Here is a 24,059-nt window from a genome sequence, read left to right as displayed (position 1 = left end):
ACCTGTTTAAAAAGAAAAAAATTTTTCTTCATGCTCTACTTCCCTCTCCACTGGTTTGGAGAGATTAAAAATCTCCTTTACAAGGGTCAAGGTTATATTCACAGTTAAAATGTAGGGAAAAAAATGAGATAATAATTAACCAGTAGCCATTCAAATTCATCTACTTCCAGCTATATATAAACAAGAACTAATTGTTTTATTACTGCAGAAAAAATATGCTATTCTCATTCAACCCTAGAAAAACAAAGAAATGCGCACTGTTGATAGAAATAAAATTTATCTTTTAAAATACTCGGAGGCAAAATGCAGTACTAGTTTTTTCCCAAGTACACTATATAGTAATTTACTTAAATAGTACAGGTGTAAACATAACTGATGGAATAACAACTGAAATACCTGAAACCATAAAATGTTTTAGAGAAACAGCACGTGGAAACCAAAGCCACCTGGGAAATAATTCAACACTTTTTCCTGAGATTAAAACAGCTTTTGTGAAATGAAAAAACCAGAATCCAGGCTCAAGTCCAAAGAGCTAAACGGAAAACCCATCTTTTCACATACCATGTTCTGTGGTATATTTATGATTACAACTGTATGAAATTTCATTTAATGGTTGCCTTAAATCCATCTGAAAAATAAAAGGCAGTGTTGACTACCACTGGAAAATTGCAAATAAAATGTTTAATTTCAGAAACTGAGTTCACCATTTATAAATACACTAAAACATAGTAAATGCAAAATTAGATTAGGCATAGGTACAGTATTTTAACAAAGCTACAACTTTTCTAAAAGGTCATAGGCAAATGATGACTTGTTTCCCAAAAAGTATTCAATGAAAACTGAAATGAAAAGATGAATCTTTCTAGAGTTAAACCATGGAGAACGTTCCTTTCAAATTAAAATGTTGGCTATTTTTTCCATCTTATTTGAAATTTTAAGGGCTCTATATCCCATTTGCCTGATGGACACCAACGGTTAAGAATCAACCCTACTACATAAAGTTCTAAGCAGTGCACCATATCCATAAGGCTATTACTGAAGACCAGAAGACCAGTTATTTCTGTACTAGGAGCTTTAAGAAAGGGCTGTTCTACACAATTGAAATTACATTAGGAGTAAGGGCTCAATTTTTACAAAAGGGACCTTATAATTTCGATGCACTAAAGATTAGGAAAGTCTTCAGAATGACATTAGAGTCATCATGGTAAGTTTCTTGCCTTTTTGTACATGGCATTAAATAACAAGCATTAATTCACAAACTTTGATAAGACTTCCAAAGACCTTTTATAAATACACAGAATATTTCTGTAGTTCAGTTAAAATGTAAAACCTGAACAGGAGAACCCAGAATGGGGAGTTTTATTACCGATTGCTGTATAACTGACATTCCATATCATCTTAAATTTAAGATTTATTTTCAGATACTAAGTCAACAGTCTCCTGTAAACACATCTTTCTCAATAACTCTTCTTAATCCTGTAAGTACTTTAGGGCTTGCAGTTAAAAACACCACATGATAAAAAGACAGCTTGAACCCCATCTTTCATGTACAGCTTTCTCTTGACAACTACAAAACCTGTTTTCTTGCAATTAAAGCAATGTTCAACTAAAATACAGTACCTGGTTTATGGTTTTTACATAATAATTGAATAAAAAACTACAGAATAGAACTGTTTACATCTTTTTTTTTTCTTTCTTTTTTTTCCCCTCCATTCTATTAAAACAAATGACTGAGCTTTATTTTAAAGTTCATTTACAATTATGGATTAAAACCTACATAATTTTGTATAATTTGACGAGACAGGCTATCTCTAGTGTGAACTTTTAAAAAACATATATACAATATCTGGCCTGAAGTACTATGAATAAGGCACATGTAGACATATTGAAAGCTGAAAAAAATGACCCTAAATTTTGGAATTATAGTCACTGATTAGATGTCATACATGGCCCCTACTGGAGCAATTCAAAAATCCAAGTTATAGATAGTTAATATCCAGTGAGCAACAATAGATTTAATCTATCAGTTTGTTCATTAGTTTCAATACTGGAAGTATATTAAAGGAAGATTCACTTTCAAAAAGATAAGCTTCTCAAAGTGTTCAATCATTAACCTTGACTGACTAAAGTTGTTGCTTTCATTGGATGTATTAAACAATCTCTCTGAAGGAACAATGCTTGGTGGGCAACCCAAGAACCTGACAGCCAATTTTGACAGTACTGGCCAAGATGACTTTTTAAAGTTCCAGTAAGTTAGAGGATCACAGTTATGCTCAAGCACTTCTTCCTCCAAGTAAGAAAGCACCATTTCCTCTGGTAACTTTGCTCTCTCTTTCAGGTCTTTTGTTTTCTTCATGTCACCCATGAGTGACCAAAGATTATCTTCCCCATAGGAATTTGTAGATGGTGAACCTATATCACATCCATTGGAAACAGGTTTATCATCATCTGAGGTAGAACTCATTATTTCCAGCTCCCTGATTAAGTCTTGTTTATATTGTTCAGCCTCCTCTTCTGTAAATAAGGATGTTTTATACCGGGGATCCAGAAGCGTAGCAAAAATGTACCTTGGATCATGAAGCGTGGAGGACAATCTACTCACCATAGCTTCTTTCAAAGATTTCAGCATAGTATCTATGCCCATAGTTTCCTCAAACAGCATTTCTATTTTTCTGTTAAGTATATGAATCATTGGAATCACTTGGCTTAGAGTAGACATGTGTGTACTCATCTCCCTGCTTGCAGCTTCGAAAGGTTTGAGAGCGTGACACACCGACTGCATGACCTCCCACTGATCACAGCTTATTAGCTCCCGAAAGCTGCACTCTATTGACATTTCATCGATGGCTCTTTTCTGTTCAATAAGACGTTCAAGCATATGAAACGATGTATTCCACTTGGATGGAACATCTTGTATTAGCTGATGCTGAGGCAACTCATACTCCTTTTGCAACTCAGCTAACTTCTCTTTTGCTTTTGCTGACCGATGGACACGTTCACAGATCTTTCTTGCAATACTAAGCAAATTCTGAACCATTCTCTGGCTTTTAATAGCCTCATTTACAATTACATTAACCGTGTGGCTAAAACATTGTACACTTGAATGATCACCTTCATTTAAAGTTTTCTCTATACTCTGATTATCAGTAACAGTAATCCCAATCTGAAGTCCAATGGAAGTAATCCATGTTTCCCACCAGTACTCAAGCTGTTTTTGAATACTGATTCCATTGTAGTCACAGTCAATCTGCGATACATTTAATAGTGCTGAACAATGGTAATCCTCACACTGTGGTCGAAATGAAGACTCAAATGTTACCCAGTGAGCGGTCAGGGTTAGATATTCTCGTGTTTGGTTGCTCATCCATATTCCAGACGTAAAATGGATCACTCCACTTTCAGCTTCTTTAAGATGCGAAATAATTATTTGTTTTACATTATCATACATATCTGGAATTGCTGTCCTAGAAAAGTAAGATGGAGAAGGTAAAGAATATTGAGGTTGCAAATATTCAAGCAGCCTGTTAAAGCCAATGTTGTCTACAAAAGAATATGGCTGAAGGTCAAGTGCAATCATTTCGGCTACAAGACTTGTGATTTTTTTGGCAACTGGGTGAGAGTCACAAAACTTGTCATTGGTTTCATCAAAATTTGAAGATCCTAGTATTTCTGTGCGCAGTGGCATGTGATTATCCGTAGATGAGGATAATACAGTCTCTGGAACATCAGTTTTCAATACATTGTTATGAAACCGCTGCAAATGTCTTAGAAGGCAACTTGTGCCTAAGTTTGTTGGCTTTTTCCCCCTACTTATTATACGTCCACAGTGTGTACATATTACTTTTGTTGAATCTGCAGAACAAATTGAAAAGTGATTCCACAGTTTTGAGGTCTTCTTACTATTAACAGGAAATATAATTTGATTATCATGTGTAACCATTGTAGGTAAGTCAGTCAACTTTGAGGATGAACATTCTGCAGAAGCCAAAGTGGCGTAAGGAGAATTTGCCAAGCTCACATCAAGAAAGCTCTTTTGGTTTCCAATTACATCAGGATGGCGTCTATAGAGATGTCTCATTAAGCAGCTTGTGCCAACATCTCCTTTCTTACCACGACTTATCATGCAACTGCAGTATCGACATACTGCTTTTAGACTGTCTGCAGGTGACAGTGAAAAGTGGTGCCAAACTTCTGATTTAAGCCTTTTCATAATCCTTTTGTTTTGCTGAAACACAGCAGTAGGTTCAAATATTAGTGGACCTAATCCCTCACACTGCTTTTCAGGAGATGAAACAAAGGAGACTTCACCTATATCATCAGAAGATGACAGCATTGAGTCTTCTACTAGAGTATCTCCAGAAGTCAGATTAGTATGGATCTCCTCAGAGATTCTGTCTGGAGAAGAAGAAACAGAAGTTGGTTCTTTCATTAGTTTTCCAGGAGAAGATGACACAGAATTCAGATCGCTATCTGATGGTAGTAAAGAAGGCAACAGAGTTGGAGGTGTGGTGTAGAGAGGTGGTATGCTGGTACCACCTCCATTCTCCTGCAGGACAATGGAACGATGGGCTCTCCACATGTGTCTTATTAAACAGCTTGTTCCCAGGTCTTTCCCATTTTTCCCTCTACTGAATTCATTCATGCAGTGGATACAAACAGCTTTAGAATTATCTAGAGGTGACAAATAAAAATGTTTCCAGACAGCAGATCTCCTTCTAGAACCTGATGCGCTCTTTGGAATTACAACTGTTTTTTCTGCTACATTCTCAACAGTGTCGTCATACTGGTTGTTGGGTAGCTGTGGAGATGAGCTGACCATGATTTCCTCTTTGCTGCACTTTTCAGAAACTGAGAGATCTGATATTTCTTCAGAAGAAACAATAGAAACAGATTCCTCAATTATTCGATCTGGAGATGGTATTTTAGAAGCCATTTTCTTTACCAGTTTCATGGGGGATAACATAGAACTCAGATCTCCAACATCTGCAGATTGAGGTGGCAGCAATAATGTAGATGAAGAAAAGGAGGATATACCTGGCATAGTTCCATTTTCTTGAATTAGTACAGTGGGATGGGCTCTCCTCACATGTCTCATGAGACAACTTGTACTGAGGTCCTTTTCGTTTTTACCCCTGCTAAATTCTTTCATACAGTACATACATATTGCTTTAGTGCTATCTCTAGGAGATATAAAAAAATGGTTCCAAGCAGGTGACTTTTTTCTGGAGCTTATGTTTCTGCTAGAAAGGAGGCTTTGTGTCACAGCTTCCATTGCTACATCGTACAGCGTATTACTATACTGAGAAAAAAGAGATCCATAATCATCTTCATTTTCCGTGGACAAATATTTGCCAGGGTTGTTGTTAATGAAGTTCTTTTCTTTGTCTTCCTGTTCATCGCTGCTGTCTGTGTGTTTGAACTCATCTTGTTCTGTTTTTACATCTGTTCTTTCTAGAGTACAGTTAATGCTGTCTTCCTCTTGCTCTACTTTTAAGTTATTGATTTTACCCAATACAAAATTATCATCCATTCCGGGGGACTCTGCTTTACTCATGTCCATGGATGACAAATTCTTCTTGCCAAGACTTCATTTATTAATAAATATAGATAATTTAAAAGATTATTTAAAATTTGATTAAAATTATGTATCTTGTATACTGTACACACAAACAAAAATGTGTGCATGTGTTAAAATAATCTCTGGTTTATGAATCCGTGTTGTGCATAAGCAAATATAATTAGTCATAAAAATGCATTTAAAAATTATAGAATTAATTAATGGAATCTCTTTTTTTCCCAGGATCAGGACATTTCACGTCATAGATGAATGTTCTCAAAGACAGCTACTGTTAAATGCTTCATGTTGTAGACATGATCCTAAAAAATGAACGTTCTGTTTTCTTGTTGAAGGAAGCCATTCTGATCATCTTGATTGGGCAACTGCGATTCTTTTGCAGCATCTAGAAACAAAAAAATCGAAGACAAAGTTGATTAACACTTCAGTTACTTTAAGTGACTACAGTAAAGGAACTGAAAACAGGCACTAAATATTCTGTAGGTTTTGGGTTTTAGTCCTTTGAGATAAAAACAATTCACTGTACTATTAGAAAAAAAAGAAAAAAAAAAAAAAAAAAGGAAAAGCCCCAACATTTATTCAAGTTCTAGTTCAGTTTTGACAAAATCTAGAGTCCAAGCATTGCTTTTATATTTGCTTGAACATACCTATGCCTCATCTGTCATCATAATTCAACCACTGCACATGCACATATATACTAAAACATATACTACATAGGTGTCTCTATCTGCAGATATATATAAAGACAATGGGGCATTTAATCATCTTAGCACAGAAATATGTACTTAAAACCCAATGTTACATTATACTCCTGTACATGTGAGCCCTTCATTATTGACAGCAGTGTTATAAAAAACAAACAAACAAACAAACAAACAAAAACCTCTGTTTAAGGGTGTCCAGCATTGCCACACTAAGCTCTCTTCCTCTGGCCATAGTTTCACGTGGTTGTATTCATGCTATAAAACTCCCAGACAAAAACATACTATAGAAACAGGCTACTTTTAGAGTATCATGATTAAAAACTGAAATGTTTGATTTAGGGTAACTGGGCTGCATAAATGCCATAGACACTGAGGTTTTCCAAAAGCACAACAACATCACTCAGAAGCAAAGGCACACACAGTTGCATACTCTGGTGCCTAGTGCAGCACTGCCAGCTCAAGTTCCTTGTGTACCCAAAGGTTACAATAGAAAGCCCCTTTACACCAAGGTAGCTAATTTCACTTGAGAGTAAAGATTGTTGCCCACCAACTCCAGTACAAAGAGTAGGTTTCTGAAGTATAGTCGCATATAACCCACAGGGCCAAAACAGGCTACACAACCAGAATGCCCCACTAGTCCCTCACAAACACAAAGTTGACTGCATTTGTCAGTCACTTTTTTTCCACTGGTGGTCCAGTGGTAAAAGCGCTGCGCTATCACCGCGGAGACCCGGGTTCGATTCCCGGTCAGGGCCACTCCCGGGCAGGTGGGGCTCGTTAGCCCTTAAAGGCAACACCTAAAAAAATCCAATGCGCAGGCTGGAAGGTGTAAAGACCTTCCCCGGATCTTCGCTTGCGAAGACTGGCCATTATTATATATTATTATTATTTATATATTATTATTTTTCCACTATTGTTTATTCAGAATTCTAAATTTTGCCAAACCCTTTCTCATTTATTTTTCTGTGTCATTAATATAGTTATTGGTGCCGTCATTCAAAATAAACATTTTTGGCCACATAGGTGATGCTACACTATGTACTCCAATTTGTGCAAACTGAATTTTATGGAACTCCTTCTCCTAGGTGAAGACAAAACACAAATTTGAATCAGTTATTTTAAAAACTTCCCACAACTTTCATTTGTTAGTAAAACACAAGGATTGGAGTGATTTATGGGGTGTCCTGCACAGGGACAGGAGTTGGACTCGATGACCCTGATGTGTCCCTTCCAACTCAGAATATTCTATGGTTTTATGGTTTCAGGGGACAAAAGGTGGAAGTAGTCATAGCTACAAAACACATTAAAAAGTCTGTGTTATTCACACAGACATTTCCTCCCTGTATCAAGATCAGTGTCATATTAACTTTGTAACTGATTTTAATTAATTTTCTCCAAGGTCTGTTTACAAATCAGAAACACTCATTTTCCATGGATTTCAGATTTATGGAAAGCCTAGAATGAAAACTTTCTTTCTTTTCCAGTGCAGAGAAAAGGGCAGGGAAAAGGAGGGGTAATCGTCCTACTGCAGCTGTTTTAAGAAAAGAGAGATGTAACAGTCAGAGCGTGCTAAGAGGTAGGGAGCAACTCTGCTTTTCTTTTTGTGCAAGTTTTAGTCTTTGTGCACTGCCTTTCTCTCTCCTTCTCAGGAAGAAAAAATCGTTTTCACGTACCAAAAGATATGAGGGTTGAGCATGAAGACCATCAGTTTGAATGAACAGAAAGACTTGAAGAAGAAGAGCTTTAGATTTCGAGAAGAAATTAAATACACTACACAGGACTTTCCATAGGCTTGTGAAATCACATCTAAGAACAATTCTGGCATCCAGAGACTAAATTTACATGACTCGGTATAAACTTGAATGAAACACAAGCTAGTGATCACATACATACTGATGATACGGAAGCACTTGGATCTGGGACAAGACAGAGAGTGTAAAATAGTCAGCTATTTTTAATAGGAATCAATCTAAAAGGATTTTTTGTTTCATCTTTACTTTGATCTAATCTGTGAATTTGGAGCTTGTATTGCAAACAGGAAAAGCAAGAAAACATAGTAAGCTGTTATGACTTAGGATCACAGAATAGAAAGGCTCACAAGCAAGTGACTCTATGCAGGCCTTACAGAACATAAATTATACATGGCAGTGCCAAATTACAGTAAGCACATTACAGATTCCTACCTAGATTCACACAAAACACACACATACATCCTCTGGCATCAGGTTCTGACAAACCTGTTTACAATTTCTTTGCCTCAAAACAGGTAATCACATCTCTAGCCTGCGACTCCTGTAATTTCTTAACTATGCAAAACTAGTTCTAGGCTTTAAACAAAAATTCACAGAGATGCTTCAATTGCTTCTGTCCTGATAAGCAGTTACTGCTTAACCCAGTGAAGCTTAAGGTAGCTGTGATAGGAAGATTTGGAAACTTGATAAAAAAAGACCAGTTGCAAACTTTATAACCACACTTAACTAGACTGACATTCATTAAGACCACATATTGCCAGTGGTTAAGTTCTTAATCGTTATCAGCCATTATCACTACATATTCAACAGTTAGGCCCTAATCATCTTATCCTAAATTAGCTTTGAGTACACAACACCACTGAGCCGATGCCATGTAGTTTAATACTGATGGCTGTGGTCCTGATGGTCTTACTTGCTGAAGCTGAGGTGAAGAGGTAAGGGAGCTATTTGGACTCTTAAGCATGAACTGTGGTGGTATACTACTTTGTTCTCTATTTCTCCTTGCTGTTTCTGGGTGGTTTTAATCCTCATAATCTCCTCAAAAAAAAAAAAGTGGGAAGAAATTTCATCTGCTCCTGACCTTATTATTTTTGTTTCTTTAGGACCAAAACATTTATTTAGGACCAGAACAAGGGGAGATGTATGTAGGATAGAAAAACATATGAGTCAACAATTCAAGTAGTAAAATCTCAATCAAAATCCAAGAATACAGGATAAGCAAGAAAGATTCCTGGGGGAACAAGTCAGGCTCCTTCCAGTGGGTCAAGTGACAGCACAAGGTGTAATGCTTACAAACAAACACAGGAGGGTTCATCTGAGTATGAGGAAAAACTTCTTCCTTTGAGGGTAACAGGGTACTGGAAGCAGCTGACCAGAGAGGGTGTGGATTCTCCTTTGGGGATGTTCAAAACCAACCTGGACAAAGATTCTGTACAACCTGCTGTAGGTGAACCTGCTTTAGCAAGAGGGGTGGGACTAGATGATCTCCAGAGGTCCCTTCCACCCCCCACCATTTTGTGACCCTGTGTTATGATGTTACTACATCACATTGTAAAATCAAGTTAAGCTCCTTCCCTTCAAACACCCCTGTGGGTTCAACCCAAATTTTCTTTAGAAGACAGTCCCCAGAATGCTCAGGGTTAGAAAGATAGAATGTTTTTCATCTCTTCCCATAACAACTATATGCACGAGTCAATCTATTTTAATAAGAAACAAAAAAGGATGGAGTGTTTTAAAATTTTATAGATACCTTGAACAACATATAAATTTGGTTATGACCACTTTTACATAGCTTGTTTACCCTTGGACCCAAGTTAATCAAAATTAAGGACTACTGCTAAATAAATAGGACATTCAAGGAGAGGAAAAATGTTTTCGAAGTTACAAAAGGCTACAGGCAGTCAGCTGAAAATTAAAGTGGTTTATGCCTTTGAAATCACCACAACGAGATACAGAATCACTTTGAAAAAAAATTTTTTCAAAGAAAATAAAGGGAACTAGAGAACAATTATCTATTCAAATGCACTACTCTGGACTACTAGCTCCTGAGAGGCTGCTGTGGTAGGAAGCCTGCAGAAACGTTTTACAGGATTTTCCATTCAAAATGGGATTACTGGAAGTGCATGGTGGTTGACAAGAAATATCAGGAGAATGCCACTGCCACAGCAGACTGCCACGACCAGAAGAAATCACTGAAGGAAGGAGGTAAAATGAGAAACACTGGTGTGTCAGAATTGCAGAGACATACATTAACACACAGAGAAGTATGAAAAGCACGCAAGAACACTGAACCATGAGCAGATTATTTGTTTGTAAAGCACATTGTGGCCTGTAAGCTTTAAACAATTTTAGACTGTAGGTTGCATAGTCAGGTGATAATCATGATTACAATCACAGAAACTTGGTGCAAAGGTATAGAGAAATGGTATGCGGAAAGTAGTTAAAAAGCTTTACATTATTATAGAAGTGCATGCAGTGTAAATACACAGACCCACAACTGCAAAATGCAAGAGCAGTTTTTTCAGGAAAGATGCAAAATGTGAAGACAGTGAAAGCAAAACCATTTGCTAATTTGAAAAAAGAAAAAATTAAAAGTAGTAAAGATTTTGAGCACAAAATGTACATAAAAGATCATTAAAAATAATTTGCACAAACAGATAACCGTTTTAGAATAAATAGTGCCAATCTTGTTTATTTTTGGAAATGTATAGGCATCATTAAGAACAGCATGTAAAAAGAAAAACCCTAAGAGCAAGCAATACAAGCAATAAGGAGAAGATATTTTGAGAAATTATTATTTGCCTCAACTGCAATGGTAAGTATTATGCTAATTATGAAATATTTATGAAAACAAAATAAACACACAAAACACAAATAAAGAAACCTCCAAAAATGCAGAAAACACACATCTAAACACCTTAACAAATAAGCAGAACATGTTTTGATAAATGTATAGCCCAGATGAACCTTACTGCTTTTGCAAGTTACAAATCCCTTAAAGAAGGAAAACTAAGAAATTTCCCATGACAAAAGTCAATACTAGCTCACCCATAAAAAACTACAGAACTTTGCAAGATACTGAGCAGCTAAAATGTAGAAGAGACTGCAAAATTAGTACACTTTGAACAAGGTGGGACCTACTCTTAAGTCTCACTAAAGCTCACAGGAATTGGCACATATGTACAAGTATGAACTAGGGGATGCAATAGTGTGATCTGGAATAGAGCACAGTCAGGCGTGAAAGAAGAAACAAGTTGTTCTGGACTTCATAGAAGGTATAATTTGTAGAGAACTGCTGGGAGAGAAAAAAAAGAGAGCAGAGATGCCACCTTTATTATTCCATTACTTTTCCAGTCACCTGAAAGGCAGATCTTATGATAACCAATAACTGTTGTGGTTTTACAAAGGTTTTCTCTCCAAACCGAAATACCCTCTTCTCACATCCACAACCCCAAACACTCCACCTGGACACAAAAGAATAAAGCCTGAAAACAGCATCATCCATACTGTACATTGCTCCTTGTTGACATGAATAGTCTTCTGTGAGCTCCCAGGTGTGCTCCTGCTACTTGTCAGGACACGACACAGAGACCTCCGATTTATTCAAGTATAAAGATATTTCATGCCTCTTCACGCTGCTGAAAAACTCAGGGCTTGGCGTAAGCCAAGGCCTAAATCAGTCATTGCAGGTAGAGAAAAAACAAGGTGTAGAGAGCAGAGTATTATAGTCACAACTATTATCAGTCTTCATGTACTCAACCCTAATTACAAATGCAGAAATTTAGCTGGAGCGTAAGCTGAAAAGTTAAAAAGACTACCCACTAAATGTAGATATTCCCCTCTTTCTTGCCTTCTGTCCCCCAAAACATCAAATAATTTTCCTGTTAACACAGACTATTTTAAGTAGTAAGAGATCTGCTAGGGCCAAGTTATACTTTTTTGGTTTAGTGAACTCTTCTCTGTGTTCTCTGTTTTCCATACTACCTCTAAAGTAATAATAATGCAGGAAGGTAACAGGTCAGAAGTGGAAGTTTTAGTCATAGACTATTGTTGAAGCGACAGCATTAAAATCTAACCAGCACATGGAAAACATCGAACATTGTACAAACTCAAACTCATCCAACTTAAACCCTTACTGTTGAAAGATGTTAATATAACATCTGTTACATCTGTTTGCTTCTCTTCCTGCTCTAAGCATCAAAAAGTCAATGGGATGCTGTTTACTAATCATTTTACTAATACTGAAACCTCACGAATGATTCAAGAACTAAAAACTTCACGTTCATATCAATATTTCCACCTCAAACTCTAAATGCTTTTTGTATCGAAGAAAGTATGCATGGCAGCTCCCTCTGCACCCAGTGGTACTGACTTAGTCCGTTGTGTGAAAGGTTGAAAATAATTTGTGACACTGGCAAAACTGAAGAGAAATGGTATGATTTCCAGATCAACATCATTTAAAAAATACTTTGGAACAAAGTGGAAATGAAGATGTAATTTTTTTAAGTAATATTTTTTTAAAAGAGGATCCAGTTCTTAATTCAGTTCTTACACTAGTATATCCTCAACCATAAAACTTCTTAAAAGGATTGAGATAATTTTTTTAAAATATTATAGATTTTATATTAATTAGTTTTAAGGTGTGATATAAATAAGGATGTCAGCATGCATATTATTTACATCTGGCTGATGTTTAATTCTGACATCCCTGTTTAGTGCCCAACTGGATTTGCTAAACATGCTCAAGTCCCCAAATGTTTCATCAGACCCCAGAGATACAGGCTGTCTGCTCAATAAATCAGGTGCTCTGACACCGGGCTGGGAGTCTAAGCTCAAGCTTATTTCTGGAGAAATCAGTCTTTGTAATTTATTTGCCAATTTATTAAGCATATATCTATTTGAAGCATCATCCTCCACCACCTAGTTTAAGCAGCACTGTTAAACACCCTAAAGCCCATAGCACCGAAATCCCCTTTCCATGTGATTTTAAACAGCATTTATCTTAGAAGTAAAATAAAGATGCAAAGCTAAAGCAACAGTCACCTCAGCCAAAACAATCTCACTCTCAAGTTTTATGGAAAAAAATAAAGAAATATCACTGTGTTGCACTACCACCATACATATTATTACGTATCACCAGAAATAGTAGCACTATTCACACCTACAACCACCTGGTAAGCCTTTAATTGTTGCTATTTTTTTTCCTCAGTGCACTAAAAATACCATCAGATCTTAAATGGGGCTATATTCCTTCACATGTCCTTTGATAATTTCCTATAGCACTACACTATAATGAAGGAGCAACAAACAAAAGCAGGTTGTACACATGCAAGTATCCATCTCGGCCTCTACTAAGAGATTACTCATAAAAACCAGACCTATCCCAATAAGTAAATTATGTCAACATTGGTCTAGGATATCTCTTAAATGTTGAAGTGTTCTTTCTTGTCATCATCTAGTATGCAATACTTGTAAGATCTGTTTCTAAGCTATTGTTCACACCTACCAAATATCAGACCTGTCTGTGCTTTCTTAAAATGCCACTGTTTTAAGCAATAATTCCATTACAACTTAGCAAGATTTTCCCAAGTCTTACAAATCAGTTCAGTGTTACTTCAAATGAAAGCTACAGCAAATTATATTATTGCGATACTTTTATAATTTACAAATTTTGATAGATATCACATGCTAATAAGATGAGGCAATCCTTATTACAAGAAATAGGGTGGATTTCTTAAGAAAAAAGTAGTTTTGTTTGTTGGGGTTTTTTACATAGCTGATGCATGTATTGTCTGGCTTATAGCATTTTAAGTGCAGGACATCAAAACTGCTTTAGTATCTCATGCTGTACAATTTGGGGCTGAGGGAAGGTGAAAGAGGGTTGAGGTAACACAATACAATGATAAAATGAAGAAGATAAAAACAAGAACTGAGTAGGAAAGATGCATCAGTATTATCACAGAAAAGGAAAAAACACACAACAAAAAACCCCCAGTAACAACCTCTAAGATTGCAAAGAATGAAAGACAAAAGACTGCTAGAGAATAGCAGCCTGCTTTCAGAAAAGAATCAGAAAATGCAAAGCAAAGCTCATCAAACAATTCTTTTCCCCAAGTGATCAATTCTCTGCACAGCCCATTAGACTCTACTCTTCCTCCTCCCCAGCAGCCTACAGCTGACAAAGTAAGTGGGAGGGGATTAGGACAGGAGTTTTTTCTGGAGTAGTCCACCTTCCTAGCTTGCAAGATACTAAAAACTATATATTTTTGTGGGGTTTATTTTTTTTAAACGTCTATCTTTAAACTCAGTAAAAGTGAAACCTCAAGAACTCTAAGGATGATTTCAAACAGCAGGGAATGAGATACCTGTAAAAGAGAAAACTGAGGGTTACAAAGCAGAATAGGTAGGATGATGAAGAATGAAAAAGCAGTTAGGAGAGGCACACCATGTCTTGTGTACAGTAAGTCTTCTTGGAACTCCTGCTGAAAACATCTATGTAAGTGTGAAAAAAACCCTCACAGAATGTAAACTGAGTCCTTCAGAGAATATATTATGATATTAACCTGTCTGAACTATAATTTTTCTAAGATAAATAAAAATATTGACCTTTATCAGCAGAACTGCTAGGAATATCATATATTAATATCTACTTTCATACTAACCAGATCAAGTCTGAAGAGGTCTGTTTTAAAAACACATTCATAGCTACTCATCAACCCGATTCTGCGTTCATATTGATGCCAGTTAGTTACAAGTCCTTAGACAGTTTCAGCTGTGCTATGGAGAGGTTTTCCATGATTTACATATATCACATTCGTGTATCTGTAACATGACATAGTACTGTGCTTGTATTGAATGTTTGTATCCTGGAATGCCTCTGCACTTAAAAGTGGGTTAGAAAGAAAATGCTCTTCATAGTCCCTGAAAGGACAAAAAATATTTCAAGAGTATAAACAGTAGTTTAAATGCTTCGTTTTTTACAGCTAAGCTTAATCATTCTTTTATAATTTATTTCAAGTCAGAAGACACGTGGTATGGAGAAGAAACAGATTTCTTCAGAGAATCTTTTACAATTGAGGGTATCTTCTTTCTTCCTCAAGTAAAAATTGAAGAAATGTGTCTATATTTTTCTCTTTACTAAATATAATAAAGCAAAATTCACAACCTTACTATCCAAAATAATTTTTATAGTTCAGAAACATTCGGTTTCACCACCTTGCCAATGAGCACAAGAATTGCAACAAAAAGAAGCAGGTAGCTTTAAAACCAAGCTGCCATACCACATACAGGCATAATCCATCATGCTGAAAAAAGGGGTGAACATTTTATGCCACTTTCAAGTATTTTTTTATCATTCTGTATGTTCTAAGTAAATTGTACATTTCTCAGTAGCAGCTGACATTTTCACCTGATATCCCAGGTTAAAAATCAATGAGTACAACACTGTCCCTCTCAAAACAAACATTCCAACTCACAGAACTGGGGACAGAGAAATGAATGTACAGATCTCTGTGTTCACTTGTCAACCAGCCTGTCTCCCAGCCTCCCTAAAAAGGGGTACTTTTCCTCTTAACCTCTTTGAGGGATTTATTCTCTTTGCCTTCTTTAAGGCAAGGTGAGACTTGGCCAAGACCCAGCTGACAGGACAACCAAGCCAAAGGAAGCCAACACTGTTTCCATCAGCACCATACTGAGCAACAACAGGAAGGACAAAGAGACTCTCCTGCCCCTGGCAAACAAATAGCTCCTTCTTCCAATAGCTTCTTCTCCCACAAGAAATGGCTTATAGAAGAACCATCTCATTGCCATAATTTGAACAAATAAGGTTTTGCTCAAGGTGCTAATGAAACATGCAAGAATTTTAATTAAGAACAAAGCTTCTTGTAGTACCTATTCTAACCAGTGCTGTTCATGAGCTTTAATTCATGTAATGAAACCTGGTTTTTAAATAAGTTTTAGAGAATAGAATTACATAGATATCCTATTCAGACCAGGATCCACAACACTTTCAGTACAAGAACAGGTGAAGAAAAGGATAATCCTTGCTGTTCCCATTTGCTTGATTTCTATTATTATACATAATTATTTTAATAAACCTAATATTTTGACAGATATATAAAAGGGAAATAAATAAAAACATTTAGAGAAAAGAGAGGGATGGGGAATCTTCCTGTTCTTTAAGACCATCATTGTATTTCCTTTCATAAATGGATTATGGTCTCCTCACAGCACAGTAAAGCCACAGAAAACAACTCAAATCACTAGAAAAAAACCGAACCCCAATTCCTGCTCTTTTGCAGTATCAAAAGCAAAGATGCTGCTCACAGCATGGTCTGCACACTGCTTGGCTCCCTGAAAGCTGACCCACTCTTCTTACTATTTCAGCAGCTATTAAGGCAAGTCACAGTAAGTGACAACCTCTCATGTAATGAGTTTTACACTGTTGCCTTTTGGTTGGGTTTTTTTTTACATGTAAATGCTGATCTGCATATGAATGTTTTTCTTCTACTGCATCTGTTTGGGAATCTCAGGCTTCCAAAAAATCTGTACTCAACAGCTCAAAATGAATACATAAAGTTTCAATATTTTAAGACAAAAAACCTAGAAAAAAAATTTAAAACTATCAGTGAAGACAGGAAAATCTGATTAAGATGCATGTAATTTGAGAATAGGATGAATGTAGCATGTAAGTTTCCTGCCCATTTTTAAGCTGTATACTTCAGGGTAAGGATGTATATATGCCAGTTGATACCACAGAGTAAAAGGTGCCCCAATAAATCATAAAACAGTCACTATTTCTGTAACACCGTAAAGATATCCAGGTTTTCAAACTTAATTTTTAAGGCTTGGGCACTCATACGAACCTCCTGCTACATTATTAAGCTCCACACAAGTCAATGCAAAGGCATACAACTATTCACTACTTTTACCCATTGTTTTGCTCTAAATAAATAAAAACAATGATACAAGACCCAAGATAAACAAGCTGCCCACTAGTTTATTAAGCAAAACAAACTTACACATCTGTTTCACTGCATGCAGGCCGCTTCATTTGAGGTTACAGACTTGCTACTCAAACTTAATGATGAGATGATTGTATCTAAGGAAAAGAAGAAAGTAATTACTATTAATGTTTTCTTTAAACATGTCAGCTGTCACAGTGGCAAGTCATGGGATGTTTCAAGTTTCTCTTTAGGTGAGAGCTCCAGGAGTTACAGTTACATAACTGGCTCTTGCCTTTCTTCAAATCCCTAGCCCTCATAACTGAAAAAGAAAAATTAGACATTTTCACCTCTACAGCTCCAGAGCAAAAAAAAAAAAAAACAACCAAAAACTCCCTCCCACATGATTACTAAAAAAATTTTGAAGTCAAATTTTTATACTTATCTTGGCACTGCTCCATTTTTTTATGCCTATGCTTAATGAAACGGAGTCTACACTACATGCAAGACTTCAAAGAAGCTTGCCAACACCTTTCAATGCACTACAGGATTCACCTGGCATCTTGTTACACCTCCTCTCCACGAGCTGAACATATTGCTTACACACTGCACCTACCATGTGTATTAATCAACATGCAATAGTATATGATCAACAAAAGATTATCATTCCCCGTGTATGAGAAATGAGCAATTGCAACTGGAGCATATTAGGTCACATATTTTGACTTAGTAACAAAACAGACTGAAACAGTCTATCATAGGACACATTTTCAGAGTTTTGCAATTTCAGTCCCACTGACCATTACACACACGAGTGCCACTGTGCAGAGGCCCCAGCTCTCATGCTGCCCCAGTACACTTAAAAAACCCAACACAGTCAGCTAAGAAATCTTTTTGACACTTCAGAAAATCCAGAAAGTAAGCTTTGACTCCAAATCCAAATGCAGAAAGAGCTGGACTCTGAAATGCTTAATGGTCAGGATGCCACTTTGTCCTCTTTTCTAAACTTCATATGGGTCAAGCATCAACAGGAGTTAAATCTGCAAAGCACTCTCCCCACCAGTCAGTGATTACTGCTCTTAATCAGACTGTGAGGTGTTTAATGATATATATGTATATACACAGACATATCCACACTTAGGAAGGCGAACACCTTTCAGAGGGCAGAGTCCTGATAGATGGCTTACTGTGCGTTATGAAATGAATTATATGTAACTTCTTTGACTAACATTTTTACTTAAAAATACCTCTGTAGTGCCTCTTAAGCAAGTGAAACATCTCCAGAGGCTGCTGCTTAATTTGACTGTTGAGACACTTCAGCTATCCCTATTACAGCAACATTTAAATAATGTATACAGAGAAGAAGGTGTCAGGCAAGCAGACAGAGACCCACCCGCTCAACACAGGGTGCTCAGGGGAGTAGTTCGGGAACTCTCCCCAGATGTGGATTAAGTTCCTCAGGCAAAGCAGGGAAGTCAACCTGGCTCTCCCACATTCCTTGCAAGTGCCCTAGCCATCAGACTACAGGCACGATACAAGTAGAAATATGCATCTTTGTGCTCCCTGATGTCTTTAAAAAACAACACCAAAACCCCTCACTGCTTTCCTTCCCATTTTTCTATTCTTTGATTTGTTCAAGATGACTATAGTTTCAAGCCAGGCCAAAGATTTCACTAAATTCAAATCAATGTTTGTGTTTTCTTGATTGTTTATTTTAGTGAGAAGAATAACAAAGAAAAAGTCATTTTAGCTGGGTCTCAGCTTATTTTCTTTAGAGGCAAACACTGATTCAGAAAACAGTATGCAGAATTGCAGCAACAGGTAAGCAGCATAATGATTGGCAATCTATTTAAATGAACCTATTTGGGGCAAAACTGGCACAAATTCTTTGATCATTGTCACATGAGAGAAATACATGAGTAACTTTAAATCCCTTTTATGGTACAGTTTGTAAAGAATTGCAAAAAAGTACTGCTAAATATGTCCAGCTATTAAACGAAGCCTATTTACAGTCATAATTTTCAAGCTATTGACTACTGAAACCCAGAACAGGCTTTTGTATTGAATGTAGAGAAAATCTGAGCACTCAGGGCAAAAATTATTCTAACACCAAAGGAAAAATATATCTGTATGACACTGGTGAAGGCAAACTAACAGACATGACTCAAAAAAAACAGAATCCAACAAACTTTCAGGCAGTTGTAACAATGGACTAGTAATCCTCTAAACCTTCAGAGAGGGATCATCCAACCCTACAGCAGAGGAAGGGAAAGAGGTGAGAGATGGAAGGGACACAAATGTGCAGTAATCGCTAAAGAGAGCACACAGGCTGGAAGTATATATAAAGATTATAGTAATAATAATATTTCTTATGTCAACATCCACTGAAAACCACCCTTAAAGAGATTATAGTAAAGACTGATACTTCACTTTTCAGTATAAAAAAAAATCACTATTTATTCTGAATTATCTTGCATAATAATAAAGGCCTTAAAAATCAAGCTGTCTCCCTGTTGTCGCTTTAGCAGCCCATCATATTGTGAACAATCTCATCACAAAAAAACAAAACAAAACCACAACAATACTACTGTGGTTAAACTATGTATCACACTAATTTAGGAGGGAAGTTCCTTCACTTCAGTGGAAAAAAAAAAATGCCAAAAAAGCCCACAGTAAAAGCTTTAGTTGTTCCTGCTTCTTGACATATGAGCTTTAAACTCTGGATTTCACTTGAAAACTACCTTTAGACCACAGGAAATACTCAATTTTTTCACTAATTGATTGAAATTGAACAATTCCATAGTTGTGAATCGAGCAATACTGAAATTGCCAGCAGCAAATGCAAAATAAACAGCCAAAAATGTGCAGAAAACAATACACATCGTCTACATGAGAATGCTCTCTTTGGGAAGTCTGTTTTAAAAGTGTACGCTACAACAGATAACTTCATGTAAATTACATTATTTGTGCCAATACTACTAAAATACCTAGATTGTCCCTACTTTGGGAAAATATGTCAGTCATGAAGACGAGTTAAACACTTTGCTCTATATTTTGCAAAATTCCCCGCTAAACTATCTACAATACTGTTTCTTATATAAGCCTAAGCCAATATATATGTATCATCATACTATTTGAATAAAGCTGATTATTTTAACTGTACATTAGTGGCAACCCCATAGCACAATATGCTCACTTTGAAGATAAGAACTCACAAAAATTATAAGCAAGCTGCAAAAAAACAGGATTTACAAAATCTCCTCTATACAGAGTCTTCACTGCAAGAGGTGGTAAAAAAAGCAAGCTGTTGGGAGATAAAACGTGCATTCTTTAACTCAAACTTTCTCAGAGCAAAAACAAAAAATTCTAAGAAGTTAATTTCCAAGAAAAAGGGAGAAGAAAACAGAAAGAACCAACAGGTTCAAAGGACACTTCCTTCTCTAATACCTTGTTTTTAAAAATATTTGGCAGGTGGATATTCTACTTCAGTGGGTGGACAATTTCAAATAAAAGTGCAGAGTTCTGTATCTTCAAAGGCCCTGTTTAAGTCTTAGTAATGTGTTACGTCTTCTGAAGTAGACCCCTCAGTCTTTTGACACTGGCTGTTCTGCAAACACAATTCTTTCTCAGGACATTTACTGTCTTGGTTTAAAATGAGCCTTAATAGATGGAAACATCAGTGAGAGGGTGTAGAAGACAAGGTAACAAAGACAGCAAACATCACTCTAAGTTCATCACCTGTCTAGCCTTCTGCTGTTCTATACTTTGCCTTTCACATTATCACAGAGGATGCTGTACCTGTCACAATTTGGCTTTATACAGATGTCAGGAGTGAGCAGTTTGGCTGTTTAAAGAAACACCATCAAAGGCACTGGCAAAAGCAGGGTTTAATATCAATATATGAAAATACAACTTTACATGGTTTGATGGCAAGGCTCACTCTACTACTTACTACACAGACTAAAGCACACAAAGGAAGATCAAATAAGAAGTAATTTGGAATGATTTACACAAAAGCTGGGAATGCAAAGGAGGGTAAGAGTGCAAAGGATATGCATGCAAAGATAAGCATGAAAAAGGGTTTAGCGGCACTTAGTCATTGAGTACTTAAACATTTACAAAGCAATCTGATAAATGTCATTACAGTTATAACAATGATTTAAGTACAGATTTGAAATAGTTACATTCCTACTATAATCAATTCACACACACAGACGTAAAACAATGTGTAAATCTATTTCTATGTCTATAAAGGTACCTATCAAAAAGTCCCCTCAAGTTCAGTGAAATATTTCAAATCCCTTTGTGTTTCCCCATAGGCAAGGGCTGCACCCTGAGAAACATGGTGATGGAGGGGAGGGAGAGATAATTCTTTGAGTATCAGACTTGAGGATTTGTGAGCTCTGAGAGGTGTCCCACCAGAGGGAGGTGATGGCCTCACTTGGGAGGGCTGTTTATAGGGTCACAAGATGACTGACTTTGGTCATCAGTAAGTTTCCATCCTGGCCATAAACCAAGTCAGTAACTACTGGGCTTTTTTCCCCAAAGTGCAGTAACAATGGTACCGTTCCACTTGGGCTACCATTCAGGTAAATGGTTTACCAAGGCTACAAAGGATAATTGCTTATCCTTTGTTTCCCACCTTTACCATGCCAGAGCTCCTGGTATGATCAGGGAGTACCTCATGGCCCAGCTGGTACAGTCAAGGGACGCTTCACCACTCAGCCGGTTCGGACAGGGCTTATCAGGAGCTTCCAAGTAGGCAGAGCAGTCACGAGGATGGGGGGGTGGTACACCACCAGAAGTAAAAGAGTAATTGTTATTCAAAAGTACTTACGTTTAGAAAACTTTTCTTTGAAATGCTTAGTTTAGATATTTCCTTTTACTTTCATTTTACTTATTCTCAATCAATTCTTACTTTTCACTGCTCTGGAGAACTTCTATGGAGTAAATTCCTCAACATCTGTGAAAGTTGGAAGGTACTTGCAACACTAAGTATCAAAGTAGATAGATATCCAACTGTATGAAAACTGTCAGCACCTTGCCTATTGGTCTTCTACTTAGCAAACAGCACTCAAGTTTCTAATAGTCCACAAAAGAATTTATGCTGCTTTTAATATAAATGAAAAGATGCAAGATTTTTCTGCTGCAAAACCAATCTCCATAGCAGATAATAACTAGAATGCCCCTACCCAGTATTATACAAACACAGGCTTCCCAGGAGCAGTGTGGTATCTTGGGGATAGTTGATAAAGTCTTCCAGACTTCACTCCCCCAGTATGTGCTCCAGCAACATCCTCCCAAGGGTGCACATCTGTCCTTTAAGTGAAACGCTCCTTTACTGGAAATAACCCTTAGAAGAAAAGAGCTGTGTTCACCCTCTTGAAAAGCAAAACACATGCAGAGTGGGCCTTACAGACAACACCACCTAAAGCAGGTCTGTGAACTACATTCATGTTATGGGGACTTGAAACGCTTTCTCTGCTTGGCATTGCAGTTGTAGCATGACAGCTCAGGCTAAATTACTGAAATCTCTCAAAGATATCCCTCAGAAACAAGAGACGACTGCTTCTAACACATAAGCACCAGACAGAAAGAGCTCTACACTGCAAAGTCAAACCCTACTAAACTTAGCAATGATAAGTAAAATGACCATTAATACAGTAATAAATGCTTTTACACTTTCAGTAGGCTGTACGTGCAGCAAACAACTTTAAGTGTATCGGACACCCTCTGGAATCCAGCAAGCATTCTAACGCAGCCAGTCTAACATAGGCAGCTCTCTCTGAATAGGTCCAGGAGTTAGAGAAGACACTTATAAGTAAAATTACCACGCCCCAAATAGAAAACGAGAGCAGCAGTACATGAAAGCTAAATCTTGCACTTTTCCCAGGCACCTCTCTTGAGCGACTCTGCCCCAGAGTGTCGGGACTGGAGCCTCTCCGCACACACGCAGAGACGCGGTGTTTACGCGGCGGCCGAAGCCCTGGCGGGCGCCTGCCCACCTCGTGTCCCGTGTTCTCGGGGGGAGACGCTTTTTGGGATTTCCCGGGATTTCCGAGGCTTTCCGGTGCCCGACCAAGGAGCCTATGCCCGAGCGGACCGCGGCGCCCGGGCAGGGCCGGTCCGCACCGTGCGAGGGCGGTGGGTCGTCCGCTCCGGGCTGCCAGGCCATCTTGGATCGGGGTGGCAGCGGCCACATGGTCCCCACTCCCTCCGCGGGCCCGGCTCCCGCGGCCCCGCCAGAGGGACCCGGGGGCGAAGCCCCGGCGGGTCCCGCCGGCCCGGCCCGACCCGCACACAAAGCCGGGCGGGTTCCGGGCGCGGCCGGCGCCAGGGCGGGCACTACTGCCGGGCATAGGGCGATGGAGCCCCTGGGGCGGCCCAGCCAGCGCCGAGTCCTCGAGTCCCCGGGCACCGGCGGCCTCCGCCTGCCGGACCAGCCGGACCCCCCGCGGGGCCCCGCAGACAATGGAACCAGCACCGCGGGCCTGGTCCCCGGCTCCCTGCGCCGCCCCACGCCCCCCGCCCGGCCTGGCGGCGCTGTCCCGCGGGCGCTCCCGGCCGGGACGCGGCGCCGGGCCCGGGGCGCGGGGCCGCAGCCGCGCAAAGCACCGAGGCCGCCGAGGCCAAACGCGGCGGCGGGCGCGGGGGGAGCGGCGGGGTCAGGGCAACAGCGACCGGACCAGACCGGACCGCCCCACCCCGCCCGGTGCCCTCCCGGTGCCCGAACGATGCCACTCACCTCCCCGGGCGGCCGCCGCGGGGGAAGCCGAAGGTAACCACTGCCGCCGCCCGGCCGGGCCCGAAGGAGTTAAGAGGAAGGGCCGGGCGGGCCCGTCCCATTCATTACCCGGGCTTTGTCTCGGCCGCCGCCGCGCTCGGCAGCTGCCCCGGCTCGGCCGCCGCGGGGCGCGCGGCGCAGGCGCGGGGGGCGGTGCCACGCACGGCGCGCGACATGTCAGCGCGCCGCGGCCGCAAAATGGCCGCTTCCGAAAGGGCGCCCTCCGCGCTGCCCCCGCCGCGCTCCCAGGGCGGCTGAGGGCGGTGTCCGCGGCACCTCTGAGGGTGGCGGGCCGGGGCGGTT

At 39.0% G+C, this 24,059-nt stretch overlaps 1 protein-coding gene across 4 annotated transcripts; it reads right to left on the bottom strand.

The window, feature by feature from the left end:
- Positions 1–260: 260 nt before the first annotated feature.
- On the bottom strand, positions 261–23,870 carry ZBED4 (zinc finger BED-type containing 4). 4 transcript variants are annotated; one of them, XM_050324221.1, is made up of 4 exons: positions 23,718–23,870; positions 21,654–21,723; positions 17,051–17,130; positions 261–5,960 (listed from the first exon to the last, which is right to left on the bottom strand). In XM_050324221.1, the coding sequence occupies exon 4, from the start codon at positions 5,558–5,560 to the stop codon at positions 2,042–2,044; it is 3,519 nt and encodes a 1,172-aa protein (XP_050180178.1). In that variant the 5' UTR covers positions 5,561–5,960; positions 17,051–17,130; positions 21,654–21,723; positions 23,718–23,870; the 3' UTR covers positions 261–2,041. The 4 variants fall into 4 exon arrangements, with proteins under 4 accessions (XP_050180178.1, XP_050180177.1, XP_050180179.1 ...); XM_050324220.1 differs by lacking the exon at positions 21,654–21,723; XM_050324222.1 differs by lacking the exon at positions 23,718–23,870 and having other exon boundaries at positions 21,621–21,679.
- Positions 23,871–24,059: the final 189 nt, after the last annotated feature.

The sequence above is a fragment of the Myiozetetes cayanensis genome, unplaced genomic scaffold (assembly GCF_022539395.1).
Source record: "Myiozetetes cayanensis isolate MyiCay16 unplaced genomic scaffold, myiCay2020 scf3, whole genome shotgun sequence".
Lineage (NCBI taxonomy): Eukaryota > Metazoa > Chordata > Aves > Passeriformes > Tyrannidae > Myiozetetes > Myiozetetes cayanensis.
Note: the sequence above shows the minus strand (reverse complement) of the source record. Positions and strands in the feature narration are given on the sequence as shown.